The sequence below is a fragment of the Ranitomeya imitator genome, chromosome 2 (assembly GCF_032444005.1).
Source record: "Ranitomeya imitator isolate aRanImi1 chromosome 2, aRanImi1.pri, whole genome shotgun sequence".
Classification (NCBI taxonomy): domain Eukaryota; kingdom Metazoa; phylum Chordata; class Amphibia; order Anura; family Dendrobatidae; genus Ranitomeya; species Ranitomeya imitator.
The window spans coordinates 671,652,599-671,672,135 of NC_091283.1; the positions used below are offsets into that span (position 1 = coordinate 671,652,599).

At 40.9% G+C, this 19,537-nt stretch overlaps 1 protein-coding gene across 1 annotated transcript in view; it reads right to left on the reverse strand.

The window, feature by feature from the left end:
* The window catches only part of DRGX (dorsal root ganglia homeobox), a 140,544-nt gene that overhangs the window by 113,124 nt on the left and 7,883 nt on the right, over positions 1 to 19,537 (reverse strand). The window contains exons 5-6 of the mRNA XM_069754966.1: positions 10,028 to 10,200; positions 5,126 to 5,247 (exon numbers count right to left, since the gene is read on the reverse strand). Of these exons, the coding sequence (XP_069611067.1) occupies positions 5,126 to 5,247; positions 10,028 to 10,200 (295 nt within the window). The remainder of the gene's footprint in view (positions 1 to 5,125; positions 5,248 to 10,027; positions 10,201 to 19,537) is intronic.

The window sequence follows — 19,537 nt, forward strand, 5'->3', positions numbered from 1 at the left end:
CAAGCAGCATGCCCGCTGTCTTGGGGTCAGATTCGACACCGAACTTTCCTTTACTCCCTATATCACTCGCTCCTGTCACCTGCATCTTAAAAACATCTCCAGAATCCGACCTTTTCTCACCTTTGAAACTGCCAAGACTCTTACTGTTGCTCTTATTCTTTCTCATCTGGACTACTGCAACTCTATTCTGATCGGTCTCCCTCTTTCCAAACTTTCTCCTCTCCAATCCATCTTGAATGTGGCAGCCAGGGTCATATTTCTGTCCAGCTGCTTCACCGATGCCTCCATCTTGTGCCAGTCATTACACTGGCTACCCATTCGCTACAGGGTCCAGTATAAACTCATCTCTCTCACCCACAAAGCTCTCCACATTTCTGCACCGCCTTATATCTCCTCTCCCATCTCCGTCTATCACCCTACACGTGCCCTCCGTTCTACAAATGACCTAAGACTAACATCCCCTGTAATCCAAACCTCGCACCTCCGTCTCCAAGACTTCTCTCGTGCTGCGCCAGCTCTCTAGAATGCACTTCCCCAGACGATCAGACTGATACCTAGCCCCGACCTATTCAAGCGCGCTTTAAAAACCCATCTCTTCAAAAAAGCCTACCACATCAACTACTCAGTAAACTAACTTTGTCCTGTTCCCTCCTTCCAAATATTATCTGCATGTGAATCTGCACCCTACTATTCATCTGTCTCCACACCCTCCATGCACATGATAACTGCACTTGATAGTTGACTATTGCACTTAAACACACGGGCTGATGACCGGATCATGCAGCTTTATATGAAAATCCCTATTTATTATAATTGCCAGACCTGAAATAACAAGCACTTTTCACCTATTGTGTCCCCCCCATTTCCTTGTAGATTGTAAGCTTGTGAGCAGGGAACTCACCCCTAAAGTCACTGTTTAAATTGTCTTAACTTGTACTGAATTTATTGTTTGGATATGTCCCCGCTTAATTGTAAAGTGCTGTGGAATATGTTGGCGCCATATAAATAAAAATTATTATTATTATTACCATCTGTAGTGCAACCAGCTACTGTTCCTCCTCATCATCATTATCACCCAATCAGCATTGAGAAGATGAGATGAGGCTGGGCATCATGCAGCATAGTTTGTTGCTCTGTGTCAACTTGACTTGCCTTCAAAGCCGCCTCTTTAAAGGGAACCTGTCACCCCCCCCCCCCCAGGCGTTTGAAACTAAGAGAGCCACCTTGTGCAGCAGTAACGCTGCATTCTGACAAGGTGGCTCTTTTAGTTATTGGTGCTGTAAATGCAGAAATAATCCTTTTTGTAATTTGTCCGAAATACCGGTCTTCATTCCTGGAGGCAGGTCTTTCCCCCCCTGCTGCAGACGCCACACAGCCGTCACTCAAGCGCTGTTTGTTTGAAATCTGCCGGCGCCTGCGCTCTTTTGTCTTGCCTGGGGCAGGCGCAGTGAGCGCTGCCTGTCTGTCCTCATATGCAGTCTCGCTGACCTGTGCGGCTGCCCTGCTTGTGAATTCCAGCCCCTCAGTGTCTTATGATTTATTCACACTGCGGGGCTGGGATTCCTGGGCATGCGTACTACGTGTCTAAGCCACTCACCCAGGTCGTAGTGCGCATGCCCAGGAATGCCTGCCCCGCAGTGTGAATAAATCATAAGACAATGAGGGGCTGGGATTCACAAGCAGGGCGGCCGCACAGGCGCAGTCAGCGAGACTGCATATGAGGACAGACGGGCAGTGCTCACTGCGCCTGCCCCAGCCATGACAAAAGAACGCAGGAGCTGGCAGGTTTCAAAACAAACAGCACTGAGGAGGCGGCGCCCGGCGCCAAGAAGCCTTGAGTGATGGCTGTGAGGCGTCTGCAGCAGGGGGGGAAAGACCTGCCTCCAGGACTGAAGACGGGTATTTCGGACAAATTACAAAATTGATTTTGTCTGCATTTACAGCACCAATAACTAAAAGAACCATCTTGTCAGAATGCAGCATTACTGCTGCATAAGGTGGCTCTTTTAGTTTCAGACGCCTGGGGGGTGACAGGTTCCCTTTAATTGTGAGCAGTGAGGTTTCAGTAGACAGAGAAGAGGCATGGTAACACTGATTATGGCATCATTGCCCCTCACCATCTTGGTCAAGATCTCAAAGTTATGCAGAACTGAAAAGATGTCAGACATCCATGCCCAATCATCAGCTCTTATGTGCGGAGGCTGACCAGAATGCCGCCAGGCTTGGTGTAGCTGGAATTCAACTACTGCCCTCTGCTGCACTCACCATCATCATCACGTCCACTTCCCCATCACTTGATCATTTTAAATTACTCATGATATATCCCTATTGAGAAAACTTTGCTTTCTTACTATTGCAGGAAAATTGACCCAGCTCAGATGGACTTCTTATGCTGCAATATCAATAAAGCGATATTATTTCTAATCAAACAAGTTTTTTTTCATTTTGTTTTCATGTAGATCTGAAGCACAATATATGCTGTATAGAATTTCACTGCTGTAAAAAATTTGCAGTATTGCAATTGAAGGAAAATTGTCCCACTTTCGAAAGAATTATTACACTGCAGTATCAATGTAGCGATGCCATTTCTAACCAACCAAGTTTTTTGTTTTGAGGCACATCTGGAGCATGATAAATGCCGCATAAAATGTAACTGCTGGGGAAAAATTGCAGTATTACAATCACAGTGCAATTGGCCCACCTCAGATGGAGTTCTGCAGCATTAAGGACATGCAATTCACCCTATGCTGTCCTACACAATCCCTTCAGCACAATCTGTCCCTAAGTGCTGCTAAAGGTACCTTCACACATAACGATATTGTTAACGATATCGTTGCTATTTGTGACGTAGCAACGATATCGTTAATGAAATCGTTCTGTGTGACGGCGACCAACGATCAGGCCCCTGCTGGGAGATCGTTGGTCGCTGAACAAAGTCCAGAACTTTATTTCGTCGCTGGACTCCCTGGAGACATCGCTGGATCGGCGTGTGTGACACCGATCCAGCGATGTCTTCACTGGTAACCAGGGTAAACATCGGGTAACTAAGCGCAGGGCCGCGCTTAGTAACCCAATGTTTACCCTGGTTACCATGCTAAAAGTAAAAAAAAACAAACACTAGATACTTACCTACAGCCGTCTGTCCTCCAGCACTGTGCTCTGCTCTCCTCCTGCACTGGCTGTGAGCCGGAAAGCAGAGCGGTGACGTCACCGCTCTGCTTTCCGGCTCACAGACAGTACAGGAGGAGAGCAGAGAAGCAGAGCGCAGCGCTGGAGGACAGACGGCTGTAGGTAAGTATCTAGTATTTGTTTTTTTTTACTTTTAGCATGGTAACCAGGGTAAACATCGGGTTACTAAGCGCGGCCCTGCGCTTAGTTACCCGATGTTTACCCTGGTTACCGGCATCGTTGGTCGCTGGAGAGCGGTCTGTGTGACAGCTCTCCAGCGACCAAACAGCGACGCTGCAGCGATCCGAATCGTTGTCGGTATCGCTGTAGCGTCGCTTAATGTGAAGGGGCCTTAACAGCAGTATAACTATTGATTAGAATTAGCCCTAAGAAGGGCTGGTGGGTACTTGAAGGAAATGTAAATATGGTTGAGTCCATGGCTATTACACAGCTATAATTTTGTCTCATTCACCAGCACCTCTCCCTGCTCTACCTGTTTCTGAGTACAGTGTGACGAGCATAGCATCACAGGTCTTATATTGACCCGATGATGCTATGCGGCCAGCCAATCATAGTAATGGCACAACCAAGATGGCATTACAGTGACTGGCAGGCAATCCCCACATGTTTATTGGTTGTCTAAAAAGCGCCAAACAGGCTTATGGAGTGACAAAAAAGCTAGTAAACACACAATTAAATAGTTCTTTTAGATTATTGTACCATCATTTCCACATTTTCCAAAACGATTTTTCATATGGTATACTAGATGTAAAATACTTATTTTTCTAGTGTATTAGTATTAAGAGATGCTCTTTGTTAGAACATGAACACCTCTGGGAACATTTTTTTTTTTACTTAAATGCTTGTATTTTGGACTCAACTATTTTTTCAATGGAGTATTGTCATTGAGGAATAATTTTAGTGTCCTCTTTCATCTTCTCCTTATTTGCCTTTCATTTTTTGTGTCTTCTTTTATAATTATTACATTACTTGATTATACAGCGCCATCATATTCTACAGTGCTTTACAGATATCTTTATCACTGTCTCCATTGGGGCTCACAATATAAATTAATATCAGTATGTCTTTAGAGTGAGGGAGGAAATCAGAGAACCCGGAGGAAACTCACGCAAACATGGGGAGAACATGCAAACTCCTTGCAGAAGTTGTCATCAATGGGATTTGGCACCAATGCTGCAAAGCAACAGTGTTAACAACTGAGATACCGATAATTTTTTATTACCACGGGTATGTCTAGCAATATCTTCCTGTGATTACTCTATTACAAGATAGGATGCATAGGGCATTGTAGTGATATGGAGATCCATTGACAGTTGTTTTAACATTTTAGGTAGTTTTATTGAAAGACATTGCTTTCTGTGGATGTAGTGTTCGGGGCTTTAAGAACTGTTCTGCGTCCTCATCCTCCACTTCCTCTTTTTTATACATTTATTTAATACAGAGATTTGTTGTGATAAGGATAAAGATACTTTTGTAAACTAACTAGTGGTCGCTCATTCCTTTTTGGTTGCACATTTTGTGGCAAATCCGGTTTTCTAATCAAATAATACAAAACTGGCAATATTCTCCCTTAACTATCCATTTTAAACCAGTGCCAGATTGTGGATGAATATATAACAGTAAATACAGATTTCGTGCAAGTATTACACAATCATTCCATGTTGTAAGAATTACTTCTGTATTATTTGTATTAGAGAAATGCATCTACAGTATTGGTCAACTTCCGTCCATAATATTTTCTCTCTTTATAGAAAACTATAGAGGAACCCAAATTCATGAACGCAGTCTGTTTTATGGCGGTCTCTGCCAGCTCTGATCCTGGCATAATTCTGGCTGCTGTAAATGGCATACAAGTCCCACAAAACTCTGCGACTCCACAATATTCACTCTGTCTGTACACATCTACCACCCATTTACTTTTAAAATGACCGCTCACCTTTCAGAGATGCAACGTGTGACAAGGCTTGGGCATAGCTGGCACTATTTAACAGAGCTCCTGGCAAACAAGATGGAAAGAACGATGTCGCTGTAGGAACGGCTCTGTCATGAGAGAGACACCTGATAACAAGAAAAAGGATATAATGCTATAATGTATGCAGATACGATTTTATTACAATATAGATGTAATGCTGCTCAAAATTAAATGAATAGTGTACATCTAATATGTGCATGTACGCCATCAGCAGGAAGCCATTTAACTCCTACACAACAAAGATTTTCCGTTTTTGCATTTTGCTCCCCTTCCTAGATCCATAACCTTTTTTACCTAGCCATGTAGCCATATGTGGCCTTTTTTGGGTGACGAGTTGTACTTTTGAATTATATCATTCATTTAATCATGTGATGCACTAGAAAGCAGGAAAAAAATTCCAAGTGCGTTGAAAGTGCAAAAAAATGTACTGTGTTCTCTACACAGTAAAACTGACCTGGCTATATGATTCTCCAGGTCAGCACGATTACGCAGATATCAAATATGTCTCGTTATTTATTTGGTGAAAGAAAATTTGGAAATTAGTAAAAAAAAACTAAAAAATATGTTGCTTTTGTCGCCATTTTCTGAGACTCATAATGCTTTAATTTTTTGGGATATGGGGCTTTATGAGGGCCTTTGGTATTTTTTGCACTGAGCTGATGTTTTTACTGATACTAGTTTGATGAAGATACAATGTTTTGATCACATCGTACTATGTTGCTGCTGCGAAAAAATGTAATTCTGGCATTTAGATTTTTTTTCTCATTACGCTTTTTACCTGTCGGATTAATTTATTTTATATTATTATAGGTCAGACTTTTATAAACACAGCAATACCAAATATGTGGGTTTTTATTTTGTTTTCTTTTTAATGGCAGAAAAGGGGGATGATTTGAAGTTTTGTATTTTTCTATTTTTTTTTATATTTTTAAAAACATTTTTTCACTTTTTGCTTTATTTGTCATTTCCATTAGAGGACTTGAAGCTGTGATCACTGATCATGCTATGTTTAGCGAAAATCACAGTCTCCTATGAATGCCAGCAAACTTTGGCTTTCACAGGAGTATCCTAATGACAGGCACCCAGCGCAGAACTTCGGCTATTACGACAACCCGCTGGTGCCCCATGATCATATCATGGCACGCCTATGGATGGATGGAATAGCAACTTGAGCAAAGAAGGGACTCACATCTAATACAAAAACGGGTGCAAAATCAGTAAGTAATCTGAAGTACAACCAGCAGAAAAAGCATTACACAATGATAAGCACTCCTGTGATAAAAGCTGGCAGAAGGCACCATAAATAAGAGCAATAAACAACACAGCAAAAAAGCTGTCGAATAATGGCTAAAATTGCAATGACCATCTATGCACATGTTCATAAAAAGTAAAAACAAAAATGCGTTTATATGATGTGTGGGATATACATATGATATAGTAAAGCCAACCTCAGGGTAAAGAGCGCAAATATACTGTATATCACAAAAAAGAAATACAGATGTACAAATATGAAATAAATGCAAAAGGGTAGAGAAGGTATATCACAAATAAATGAGGTCCTTAGATATGGGATCCAGTATACCAGAGAATGTCATGTAAGTGGGGATAGGCCCCACGTGTATCGCTACTATGGAGCAGCTTCATCAGCAAAAATCAGGCACATTTCTCCATAGCAGCGATACATGTGGGGCCTATCCCCACTGACATGGCATTCTCTGGTGTACTGGATCCCATAATCATGGGCCTTATTTATTAGTGCATATTCTCTTTGTACTTTTTTTTTTTTTTTTTGCTGTTATGTTATTTGAAGAAAAAGCATCCAAGTTTTTGTTTCAATTATTTTTTATTAGGTTTAACACTAACAAAATAGATTTTCAAACATAACTATTAATTTTATTTTTTAGCTATAAAATAACAGGGTTGGGAGGGTAGTAAAAAGAAGTCTAAGTTGTTGGGATAAAGGTATGACCAAAATAACAGGGTTGGGGAGGCAGAAAGGAAACAGGAAAACATCCCTTTTGGGATTGTGTAAATATCAAAAGTCTTTGGGGGAAAGTGGAATCTTTAACTCATGATATCATTGGTAGTCATCTTACACTTACTCCACAACTAGCATTACTCTCTTTTGGCATAGATAATCTTTTAAAAGACCATCATTATATTGTCTGTCATATACTTATTACTACCAACCATCTAATAGCTACCTTTTGGAAGCACAAAGATCCCCCTAAAATAGAATATATTATTGAAAGGATTGCGGGCCATAACATTTATGAACATAACTATGCTCTTAAAACGATAACATTGCAAAATACAAAAAAATTTGGTCTCTCTGGAATAGAAAATTTGGGACAACTTTGATCTTACTGCTTAGCAGTACCACCTCTCAGGCAGTTCACAACCTTATAGGTATCCTAGAAACCACAGAATTTAGGTATAATTGTTTATTATAATATGTACTGGTCAATTGTTTGGCCATTAAGTAGCTCTGACTCCCCGTTCCCTTTTCTTCTTCCCCTCTTTATCTGTTTTCCTGTTTCCTTCTCTTTGCTCTTTTGCCTCCCTTTTATATTTGTACATCTGTATTCCTTTGTATGTGATATATATTTGAGCTCCTTACCCTAGGGTTGGTATTATATACATTATATATATATATATATATATATATATATATATATATACAGTGCCTACAAGTAGTATTCAACCCCCTGCAGATTTAACAGGTTTAATAAGATGCAAATAAGTTAGAGCCTTCAAACTTCAAACAAGAGCAGGATTTATTAACAGATGCATAAATCTTAGAAACCAAAAAGTTTTGTTGCTCAGTTAAATTTTTATAAATTTTAAACATAAAAGTGTGGGTCAATTATTATTCAACCCCTAGGTTTAATATTTTGTGGAATAACCTTTGTTTGCAATTACAGTTAATAATCGTCTTTTATAAGACCTGATCAGGCCGGCACAGGTCTCTGGAGTTATCTTGGCCCACTCCTCCATGCAGATCTTCTCCAAGTTATCTAGGTTCTTTGGGTGTCTCATGTGGACTTTAATCTTGAGCTCCTTCCACAAGTTTTCAATTGGGTTAAGGTCAGGAGACTGACTAGGCCACTGCAACACCTTGATTTTTTGCCTCTTGAACCAGGCCTTGGTTTTCTTGGCTGTGTGCTTTGGGTCGTTGTCTTGTTGGAAGATGAAATGACGACCCATCTTAAGATCCTTGATGGAGGAGCGGAGGTTCTTGGCCAAAATCTCCAGGTAGGCCGTGCTATCCATCTTCCCATGGATGCGGACCAGATGGCCAGGCCCCTTGGCTGAGAAACAGCCCCACAGCATGATGCTGCCACCACCATGCTTGACTGTAGGGATGGTATTCTTGGGGTCGTATGCAGTGCCATCCAGTCTCCAAACGTCACGTGTGTGGTTGGCACCAAAGATCTCGATCTTGGTCTCATCAGACCAGAGAACCTTGAACCAGTCAGTCTCAGAGTCCTCCAAGTGATCATGAGCAAACTGTAGACGAGCCTTGACATGACACTTTGAAAGTAAAGGTACCTTACTGGCTCGTCTGGAACGGAGACCATTGCGGTGGAGTACGTTACTTATGGTATTGACTGAAACCAATGTCCCCACTGCCATGAGATCTTCCCGGAGCTCCTTCCTTGTTGTCCTTGGGTTAGCCTTGACTCTTCGGACAAGCCTGGCCTCAGCACGGGAGGAAACTTTCAAAGGCTGTCCAGGCCGTCGAAGGCTAACAGTAGTTCCATAAGCCTTCCACTTCCGGATGATGCTCCCAACAGTGGAGACAGGTAGGCCCAACTCCTTGGAAAGGGTTTTGTACCCCTTGCCAGCCTTGTGACCCTCCACGATCTTGTCTCTGATGGCCTTGGAATGCTCCTTTGTCTTTCCCATGTTGACCATGTTTGAGTGCTGTTCACAAGTTTGGGGAGGGTCTTAAATAGTCAGAAAAGGCTGGAAAAAGATAATTAATCCAAACATGTGAAGCTCATTGTTCTTTGTGCCTGAACTACTTCTTAATACTTTAGGGGAACCAAACAGAATTCTGGTGGGTTGAGGGGTTGAATAATAAATGACCCTCTGAAAAAACTTTTCCCAATTTAAAAAATAAACAAAGAAATAACATTCTTTTTTGCTGCAGTGCATTTCACACTTCCAGGCTGATCTACAGTCCAAATGTCACAATGCCAAGTTAATTCCAAATGTGTAAACCTGCTAAATCTGCAGGGGGTTCAATACTACTTGTAGGCACTGTATATATATATATATATATATATATATATATATATATATATATATATATATATATATATATATATATATATATATATATATATATATACACACATACATACACACACACATACCATACATCACGTGTAAATGGTAAGCGTAAGCTCATCTTGAATGTACACTGATTAGATAGAGGAGGAGATGTAAATGAGTGTTTTAATAATATCCCCCGTATCCAATGCTGGCAGGTAGAGTAGCATATTGCGCTGGAAGAGCCTCCTTACAGTTTGTATGGGAAATCCGAATATATGTTAGGCTAATTTGTTGCTGAATATGTAGTTGCATATATGTGATATACAGCAACTGTGAGCATAATACTTTTGTCTTCCTTGATATTGGTATGAAATAGTCAACTGTTATGAACACCATGCAATGTCCCACAATCCACTATTGATTTGTATGTTTCAGAGAAGCCTTCATGGTTTCCAATTGCATCCTTAGCACTAACGTGAATTATTATAGATGGCACATATAGTTTATAGACACAACTCTTTAATTAATCGGTGCAACTTATACACTGGTTTAATGCAGTTTATGTTAAGTATTTTATGTCCTTGCCTCTGTTGTACATCCAAGTTTTCCTTTTTGCCCCTTGCAGGATCACCTGAAGAAGGAGAATTAAGACTTCTGGTGGGGGAGGTTACTTCAGTTGTACCTTCTTTTGAGCCATCTTGCTCAAAACTGCCCCTTTCAGTTTTTCTCCATTTTGCCCTTCGATTCTGAAACCAGACCTTAAAAAAAAAAAAAAAAAAAAAAGATTTCAGTGTAACCATTGTGAAGATAATGACATAATATTAGGGATATGAGAAAGGCTCAATGCATGTGACAAAGTGACATGTGACAGTGATCTTACTAAATTCGGTTTAGACGCTAATGTTTTGTTCTGCCTTAATACAAAGCCCTAACCCTTGGCAGATGCGAACATGACACTTTCATCTCATATACATTGCTCCTATTTTATGCAATTAGTAGGTAACTTCTGCATCTGGGATTAGTATTAAACAGTAAGCACGTAAATGTAGAAGAGGGATTTAACTGGAAAACCCTCAGAATTCTATTTCCAATATTGCTAGTTAGACTTTAAGGCCATGTTCACACGTTGCGGTTTTTACCGCGGAACTGCAGCGATTTTGCCGCTGCGGGTCCGCTGCAGCTTCCATTTGCGTTTACATTTACATGTAAACCAATGGAAACCGCAAACCGCTGTGCACATGCATGTTTATAACCCGCAGCATGTCACTTCTTTGTGCAGAATCGCAGCGATTCTGCACCCATAGAAATGCATTGATCCGCTTACTTCCCGCATGGGGCTGTGCACACCATGCGGGAAGTAAGCGGATAATGTGCGGGTTATACCCGGGGTGGAGGAGAGGAGACTCTCCTCCAGGCCCCGGGAACCATATTTGTGGTAAAAAAAAAAGAATTAAAATAAAAAAAATCATGTTATACTCACCCTCTGAAGTCTCAGCGCTGCACGCGGCCGTCCGGTCTCAGGTTTGCTATGCGACCAGGACCTACGGTGACGTCGCGGTCACATGACCGTGACGTCACGAAGGTCCTTCTCGCACAGCATCTTTGCAACCGGACCGCCGCCTGCAGCGCCGAGGAGATCGGGACGTCAGAGGGTGAGCATATCATTATTTTTTTATTTTTATAACACTACTATTGATGCTGCATATTGCTGCATATGCGGCATCAATAGTAGGAGTAAATCCCGTAGCGGAAACCGCAGGACAAAACGTGATAAATCTGCAGGGATAACCGCAGCGGGTTTGCCCTGCAGATTTATCAAATCCGCTGCGGGAAAACCCGCAGGGACCCGAGGCAACGTGTGAACATGGCCTAATAATTGGTATTTCAGCCAAATTATTGCATAGAGAAGCTGAAGATCGAGAAGTTATTTTCACACTATAGACCTAGGCTATGTGCACACGATGCAGATTTAGTGCAGATCTGCAGCGTTTTTTTCTGCAGCAGAAACGCTGCAGAACTGCACAGTGATTTACAGTACAATGTAAATCAATGTGAAAAAAAAGCTGTGCACATGGTGCAGAAAAATCTGCAGATTTCAAAGAAGTGAATGTCACTTCTTTTGTGCAGTTCTGAAGCGTTTCTGCACCCCTCCATGATAAAAATCTGCACAAAAACTGAACGAAAACTGCTCAAAAACTGCACAAAATCTGCACCTGCGGATTCTGCCAGGAGATGCAGATTTAGTGCAGATAATTCTGCACCACATTTCCTACGTGTGCACATAGCCTAAACCTACTTCGTATTTCCTTCTCTCCAGATTAAAACCAGTATGGGATTGTCCACGATGTTCACTCCGCCAACACATTTGCTTTTGATAAAGAACAGCGACACATTTGTCCATTGTCTGTCAACAGTACTGCAGAACAACCCCTCTAAAAAGGACAGCCTGCGCTTAATCGGCCTGTAAATCTCAGTGTTTATTTAATCTACTGCAGGGGCCATGCTTTTTTAATCATGTATTTGATTGAGATATCATTTAAAGTCCCTTACTGGGAATGCTCTCATACACCAGTGGCTACAGATCCATCTGCATATTAACAAAGCTGTCATCAATGACAATAATGCTGTTTCGATTAACATTTCATTTCTGGGCCCAGAAACACAACAACCATGTTTGAAGCACGGAGATATAATATATAACAAATACCGTAATATATAACAAAATCATATTTTCAAGGTATTTTATGTGCCCAATTCTCAGTGGATGGTGAGCACTTCCAGTGTTTGTTAGGCACCGCAATGTTAGCAGATAAAGGGAAGAATGGGGAATTCTCTTTTATAACATAGTAACATAGTAACATAGTTATTAAGGTTGAAGGAAGACTTAGTCCATCTAGTTCAACCCATAGCCTAACCTAACATGCCCTAACATGTTGATCCAGAGGAAGGCAAAAAAAACCCATGTGGCAAAGAATAAGCTCCACCTTGGGGAAAAAAATTCCTTCCCGACTCCACATACGGCAATCAGACTAGTTCCCTGGATCAACTCCCTATCAAGGAATCTAGTGTATATACCCTGTAACATTATACTTTTCCAGAAAGGTATCCAGTCCCCTCTTAAATTTAAGTAATGAATTACTCATTACAACATCATACGGCAGAGAGTTCCATAGTCTTACTGCTCTTACAGTAAAGAATCCGCGTCTGTTATTATGCTTAAACCTTCTTTCCTCCAGACGTAGAGGATGCCCCCTTGTCCCTGTCTCAGGTCTATGATTAAAAAGATCAACAGAAAGGTCTTTGTACTGTCCCCTCATATATTTATACATTAAAATAAGCCAGATTTGTCTTGGTGAGAACAAAAGCATTAGCAAACCAAAATCATACAATCCGAATCCTTATCTTCCCCGACATCATCTGTCAGGGGGCCTCCATATACATTGGACTGTCTGCTCCGCCTGCTGATATCTGCAAGTTTGGATGATTTTAGCCTAGTGAGCATTCTTACTGGAGAAGGAGAAAAAAATTCCTCCTCCAAGAGGGCACCGCCAGCGCCTGCGCAGTATCATCTATCAGATGACAGCAGCAGACACTGATAGCTACTGCGCAGGCTCGGCGGGCGCCATTTTCAAATTGTTTCTTTTTTCCGCTAACTGAATAACCTGAAAAAAAAATGTATTATTGGCACACAATACATGTGATTTTTCTGCAGAGCAGGTGGCACGGCCGGCACCTGTCTGCATAAGGGCTTTTTCTTTTTTTTTTTTTTTAAGTATATACAGATATTCATTACGCAAGCTAGGGGGCAGGTGACTGAGGGATCAGTGACCTGTCAGAAGTCTGCATTATGAATATCTAAGAACAGAAACCACTGATACATGTTCATACCGATTTCAATGCCGTTTTAGGCTTCTCACACGTCCAGATAATTCCGGTACCGGAGAAATCGGTACTGGAATTATCCGTGTCCGTGTGTCTATGTGCTCACGTAGCACATCAGTGTGGCACACGTGCGGCAGCCGTGTGCCACCCGTGTGCCGACTGAGTGAGGACCACACGGACCGTGCAGGAGACAGCGCTACAGTTAAGCGCTGTCCCCCCTGCTTTGGGTGCTGAATCCAGAATTCATTCCTTCTTCCCAGCAGCGTTTGCTGGAGAGAAGGAATGAAAAATCTTTTTTTTTTCTTTTCCCTTAAAAATAAAGTTTGTGCGTCCCCTCCTGCCTCCCATCCCCTGTGCGCCCCCTATGCGCCCACTGTAATGAGCGGTAACACGGGACCGCTCACACAGGGCCTGCTGCCGGCGCTTAGAGGAGACATTGCTGGAGCTGGGTGAGTATTTCCTGGCAAGCGGGGGGGGGCGGGGGCGGGGAGGGGGGGCGCACAGGGTTGTTATGTGTTGTATATTGCTCAATAAATTATCTTTATATTTTCACATTTGGACATGTACTCCGTGGTTTTGTGTAGGAGAATTATGAATATCTAATCAGATCACCACATACCCCAGCCCTGCCTTAGGACACGAGCATATCATTAACTAAAAACTGTAAATAAAGATTAAACAACAACCATAAGATGGATTTCGTCAACTAAGGTATCATTTTAATCAGTATAACAGTACCGACCTGACACTGCATGTAGGTTACTGTGCACAATCCTGCTGACAGATTCCCTTTAAAGATGTTGTCTAGTGATGAGCCAAATCATGATCCTGCATCGACAAACTAAATTTCGGAGCACGCCAAAATAATCGGAGACCACCCGAGCATGCTCGGGAAATCTCAAGTAACGAGTATACTCGCTCATCACTAGTGTTGTCCACTACTAGTGCAACCCCTTCTCATTCCCCATGCTTGGCCCCAATAAAATAAAGCTAAAAAAGCTTACACTCGCCTCCCATTCCAGCGCCATTCCTGTGATGTCGACACTCGCGGTCCCGAGGGTTTTGTACGTTTGTATGACACGTGGTATTCTGCACCAATCAGCACTGATGTCACTGCCCCCGCCTTTGGACAAATTGAACATGAAAAGGAAATCAGAGTTCAGCTGCAGCCCAGACTTCCTCTTCATGTTCAATTTGTCCGAAGGTGGGGACAGTGACGCTGTAGGGACAGTGATGATAGGGACTGATTGGGCGCCAGGCTCTTGTGTCATAACACTGCACTGAAGCCCCGGTGAGAATGAGTGCCAGCACCACAGGAATAATGCCAGCACATGAGGGGAGTATAATTTTTTTTTTTTACGGGGGCCAAGTGTTGGGAATGAGAAGGGGTTGTCCTAGCAGCGGACAACCCTTTTAAAGAAGAAAAATAAGCCAGCTCACCCATGATGCATAAACCAATCTTCGGGAGCACGGACCCGCTGTGTCCAGGCGTATAAAGTAAAAAAAAGAAAGGAATGTCCAGCTTCACCGAATCTGCGTTTCTGGAGACTAAGCTCCCTTAATCATGTCATGATTAAGGGAGCTTAGTCTCCAGAAACGCGTTGAGATTCTTACCCATATGGTTCGTGCTGAAGTCTGTATCCTCCATGTTTAAAGTTTGTGAATAAAGAAAACTCTTTACAGATTCGGTGAAGCTGGACATTCCTTTCTTTTTTTGACAACCCTTTTAAGTTCACATTTCCATTTGCACATTCCATTTGTTTGACATTTAGAGGTACAACAAGATTTCTGATGAAAACGGAAGTAAAGGGTCCACACTGATTGCTATGGGGTCCATCTGGGTTCTCTTATGTGTAAAATGATAGAAAAAGTCCGGTGTGCTCCGCTTTTTTGTCCATTATGAAACCTGGTACAAAATAAAGCACACAATGCCCCCTTCATATTCAGTGTGGTCCGTGTGATTCGGTTTACGTCATTAATGCAACAGATCCATTTTGCACATGATTCCCATTTGCTGTTCCTCTAAATGGAATTGGCAAATGGTCTGTCCAAATGGAAAGGTGAACATAGCCCAAGGAGGGTTGGGTTCTGTTGTGTCTATAGTTACTTGTCTAGGAACTGGGAATATAGTAAAATGAATTAGAAGAAACAATTGGATCGCATGTTGATCTTTGTTACAGGGCAAAACCTAACGATACTTGCATAATGCAGTCACTTGGCATAGTAATTTATGTGTATCGTATAACAAAATAAAATAAAATGGAAAAGTATTAAAGTTAATTATATAACTAAACGCCCTAGGCACACAATATACAGTATTGTTGTATCTTATGAGCCCGACAACAAGAACCAATCTTAAACACATTAGAAATGTCATAATGTTAAGGTGACATATAGTCACTAGATATGGTTGCCAGGGTATGCTCAACTATGTGATCATTGTTATTGGACCGGTTGGTTATCTGTCATGCTGCTATATAGAACAGCACATTGGGGCGGCAGCCAATAGGCAGCACTTATTTTTACTTTTAAACATTCTAGTTTATTGCTGATTTGTCTTGGCTCACTGTCCACAACATATAAAACCAGATACAATTAAGAAAAATAAATGAAATGAAGGAGAAGGATAAGATGATAAATATGTTGTTCAGATTTAATAAACACATCTTTCCATTCCGCCACCAGTGGTAATGACTGTATGGTATACACTTATTCTCACATAGCTGTTAAAGGGGTTGTCCACCACTGGACAATCCCTCTTTAAAGGATTAAAAAAACAAATTGTTCTCTGGGATCAGCGGAGATTTAGTGATGTCGTTACTGCGTCTCTCGGCACTTACGTGACATTGTTATCAGTAGCCTATCTGTAGCCTTCACAGCTCCATGTGACTAAGCTCTGCAACCAGTGGCGCTGCATTGCTCACATGACATACAAAGGGAGTAGACTGTTGGCTTAGTGATGATGATATCCATACAGTACTACGACATATGTAGCCGCTTTGTAAGCAACAGAAAACATATGTAAAAGGTTCACCAATTAGTAAACACTAAAAGACAGCACCTTTGTGTATTTAAGAGAATGGAGTACATTAATGAAAACTTGTCAAGATATGTAATAAGACCATAAAAACTGCACAGATCCTGTAACGCAGGGAAATGTATCTGGTGGTTTACACTCACTGGAGCAATCGCCACATAGAGCACGCTGCTTTTAGAGCAAGTAATATCATTTTTCAAGGAGCGCCACATCCACAGCCCGCTGAGGAGCCTTATGTGTAATGATATGAAGTCACGTCTCAGTGGCTCTTCCCATCAATTACTAATAAAGGTAAACATATCTACTAATATAAGCTTCAAGTAGCTACAAGAGAACGCATGTTGTGTAAGACTTTCTCTCCCGCCAGGAATCAAGACATAACCATCAAAACCCTGCAACTTATTGAACGTAAACCCCTTTAAATGACAAGGAAGGGCTGAGACAGACAATCCTCACAGTCTATAATGAGTGTACGCTAAATCTGAAGCAATGAGCCTGCTCAAGTGCATAAAAATGCCTATATCATTGCCATAAACGCCATATTACTAGCGACACGTTCAGTCCAGTAGTGAAACGGTTACCAGATTACAGCTTTGCTGCCGGTTCAATGTGTGAGTGTTTATTAGTTATCGGTAATTAATGATTCTCTTTATTATATTTAAGTAGCCTTTAATCCCACGCATCGGCAATCGCTGAGTAATGAGAATCTTTAGTCTAAATTTAGGTCACTTGTGCAGAAGCTTTGTCTGTTAATTGAGAGAAGGTCAGAGCTGGAAGGCTCTTTAATTGAGTTATTTTTCATTATCATATTTTAATGACTTTGCACTAGCGGGCTGGGGAGAAACTCGTTCATTTCCCCATTTAAGGTTTTGTTTGACAACATGAAGCTGTTATCTCTTCTCCATTAATCATCATTGAATGGGTGATAGGGTGATCTATATGTAACCGCTTTTCTTCGGTTCCCTCACACCAAGCACATGCCTGATCAAATTCTAAATCTGAAAACTATGTTCTGACCATGGGATAAATTATTCTTCAAATATGACATTCAAGTTCACAGATTTCTTCTCAAGTTCAATTAGATCATCTCAATAGATCAATCAACATGCTAGATCACATTGCTAATAACCAACAACGCACGAGATAAAGCCACAAAATACCAGGTAAAATATTTACGAAAATATTTGCATAATTGTAAGAACACCGAGATGTGAGGGAATAAACATAAATCTGGAAACATGGCTGTAGGAGTTGACAAGCTTTCATGTAAAGAACATTGCAGCATGTCTATCCATTATTTATAATAGATCAGAGTCTTTAGCATTTTTCGTGGACTTTGCTGTGGTAGGAATGATTTTAGGAAGCAGACATTTGACTCTCAATGACCGTTCTTACACATTTTGAAATTCTATTTGTCTATTAAATAAAGATCATGCTCTGAATGGCCATTTCTTCAATGTGTTTATTTTCAATTTTCTCTACTACATGCAGGGCTCAGAAAAAGTACTGATACAGCAAAAGTGGTGTGAGAGCATACATGGTGACGTGGAGTGGGAACCATCTCTGTGATATCACCCCCAGTCCTCTAATTGACCAATTCATCTCACTTACAGTTGTGAAAATGGATGAAAGGGGCTACGAGGCAAGGGAGAATTCAGCTTTAATTATTTGTCTGACCTGGGAGCTGAGACTGGAGATGCAAAAAGTGAACTTCAATATATGGGCAATCATTTTAAATTACACGCAGTGAGAATAACAATGTCTTATTTAATATAGCATCATCGGTCTGTGTTCCAAATAGGAGGTATGAAAAAGAATTCTATAATATTTATTATAGTATACGCTTTCAATATGGTCTACACACCATCAGTAAAAGTGAGAGGAGTGAGTGTATGTGCGGGTACACAAACTATCAGGTCTTGTATTCAGGGAGAAGGATTCTGCTGAACCTGAGCTGAGAGATACTCCTCTCTTTCTTTTTTTTCTCCAGTGCAAGGAAATGGATGTTCTCTGATGCAATCCAGTACCTTAGAGACACGGACAAATTAGTGTAGAACATTATCACTAGTTAATTATGAATGACCGATTAATCAAGCTAATCTAATATTCCACATTATGTTGATGTTATTAAAGTGCACAGTGAAAGTGACAGATAGCCTTCATTTGCTCTCAGTGGCCAAATGTGCTCTCTGAACTGAAGTCAGGAGACAAGGATTAGGGAGGGCGGAAACCTGCAACATCCTAAGCCAACATCTAAAAGGAAACGTCCACACTCCTATATAAAATCATGGATCAGCACTGAAAACGGAGGCTTATTTTAATTTTTGGCAGTAGTTCCACTCTCCTCCATTTATATTTTAGTGTGAATTAATACAAGATGTTTATTAAGACCTTGTTTGTCCTACAGTTATGTTGATCTCATATTAGATAAGAAATGCAGCAGTTGGACTCATATGGTGAGAGCATACTCCACTACCCAGTTCTTGATAGCGCATTTTTCTAGATGTTTGTGAAGATTTACACTTAATTCAGACATCTGTTTTATCACATCCATGTTCTATAGTTCTCACACATAAAACTTATACCCATTCTAGCCTATGTTTACATATCATCGTAAAACACAGAGTCATGAGCAGGTTTGATCCGAACCTAGAATCAAACTAAGTCTATGGATCTGTGATAAAAAATGTCATAGCACTAGGATGCCATCTATGTTCTGTCCCATTTTCGCTGATGGTTTGAAGCTTCATCAGTTTCAGTTTTTGCATATGAGAAAAACTTTTGAAACTTTGACCAGACTCTGATGAAAATCTGATCCAAATCCCTGATAAAACTGAGTCAGTTTATTGTATAGGAGAAAAATCAATTACTTCTTAAGGATGTCTCATCATGATTTAACAGTTTGCCCACGCATAGTTACTCCATTAATCAAATACCTTGAGAGGTAGATAAAATCTTTACTTACTTCAAGACAACAAAAAAAATAAAATGTGCAATAATCAAATTATATGTATAACTTTTTTTTTTTAAATTTGGGAAAACAATTCATATTGTAAAAAATAACTGCAGAACTAGCATCCACATTAAATAGCTTTTTGTTCAGAGACGTATCTTGAAGTTTTGAGAGGCCAATGTAAAAGATGTAAAGGGGTTTTAAAATATGTCAGTCCCAGGGC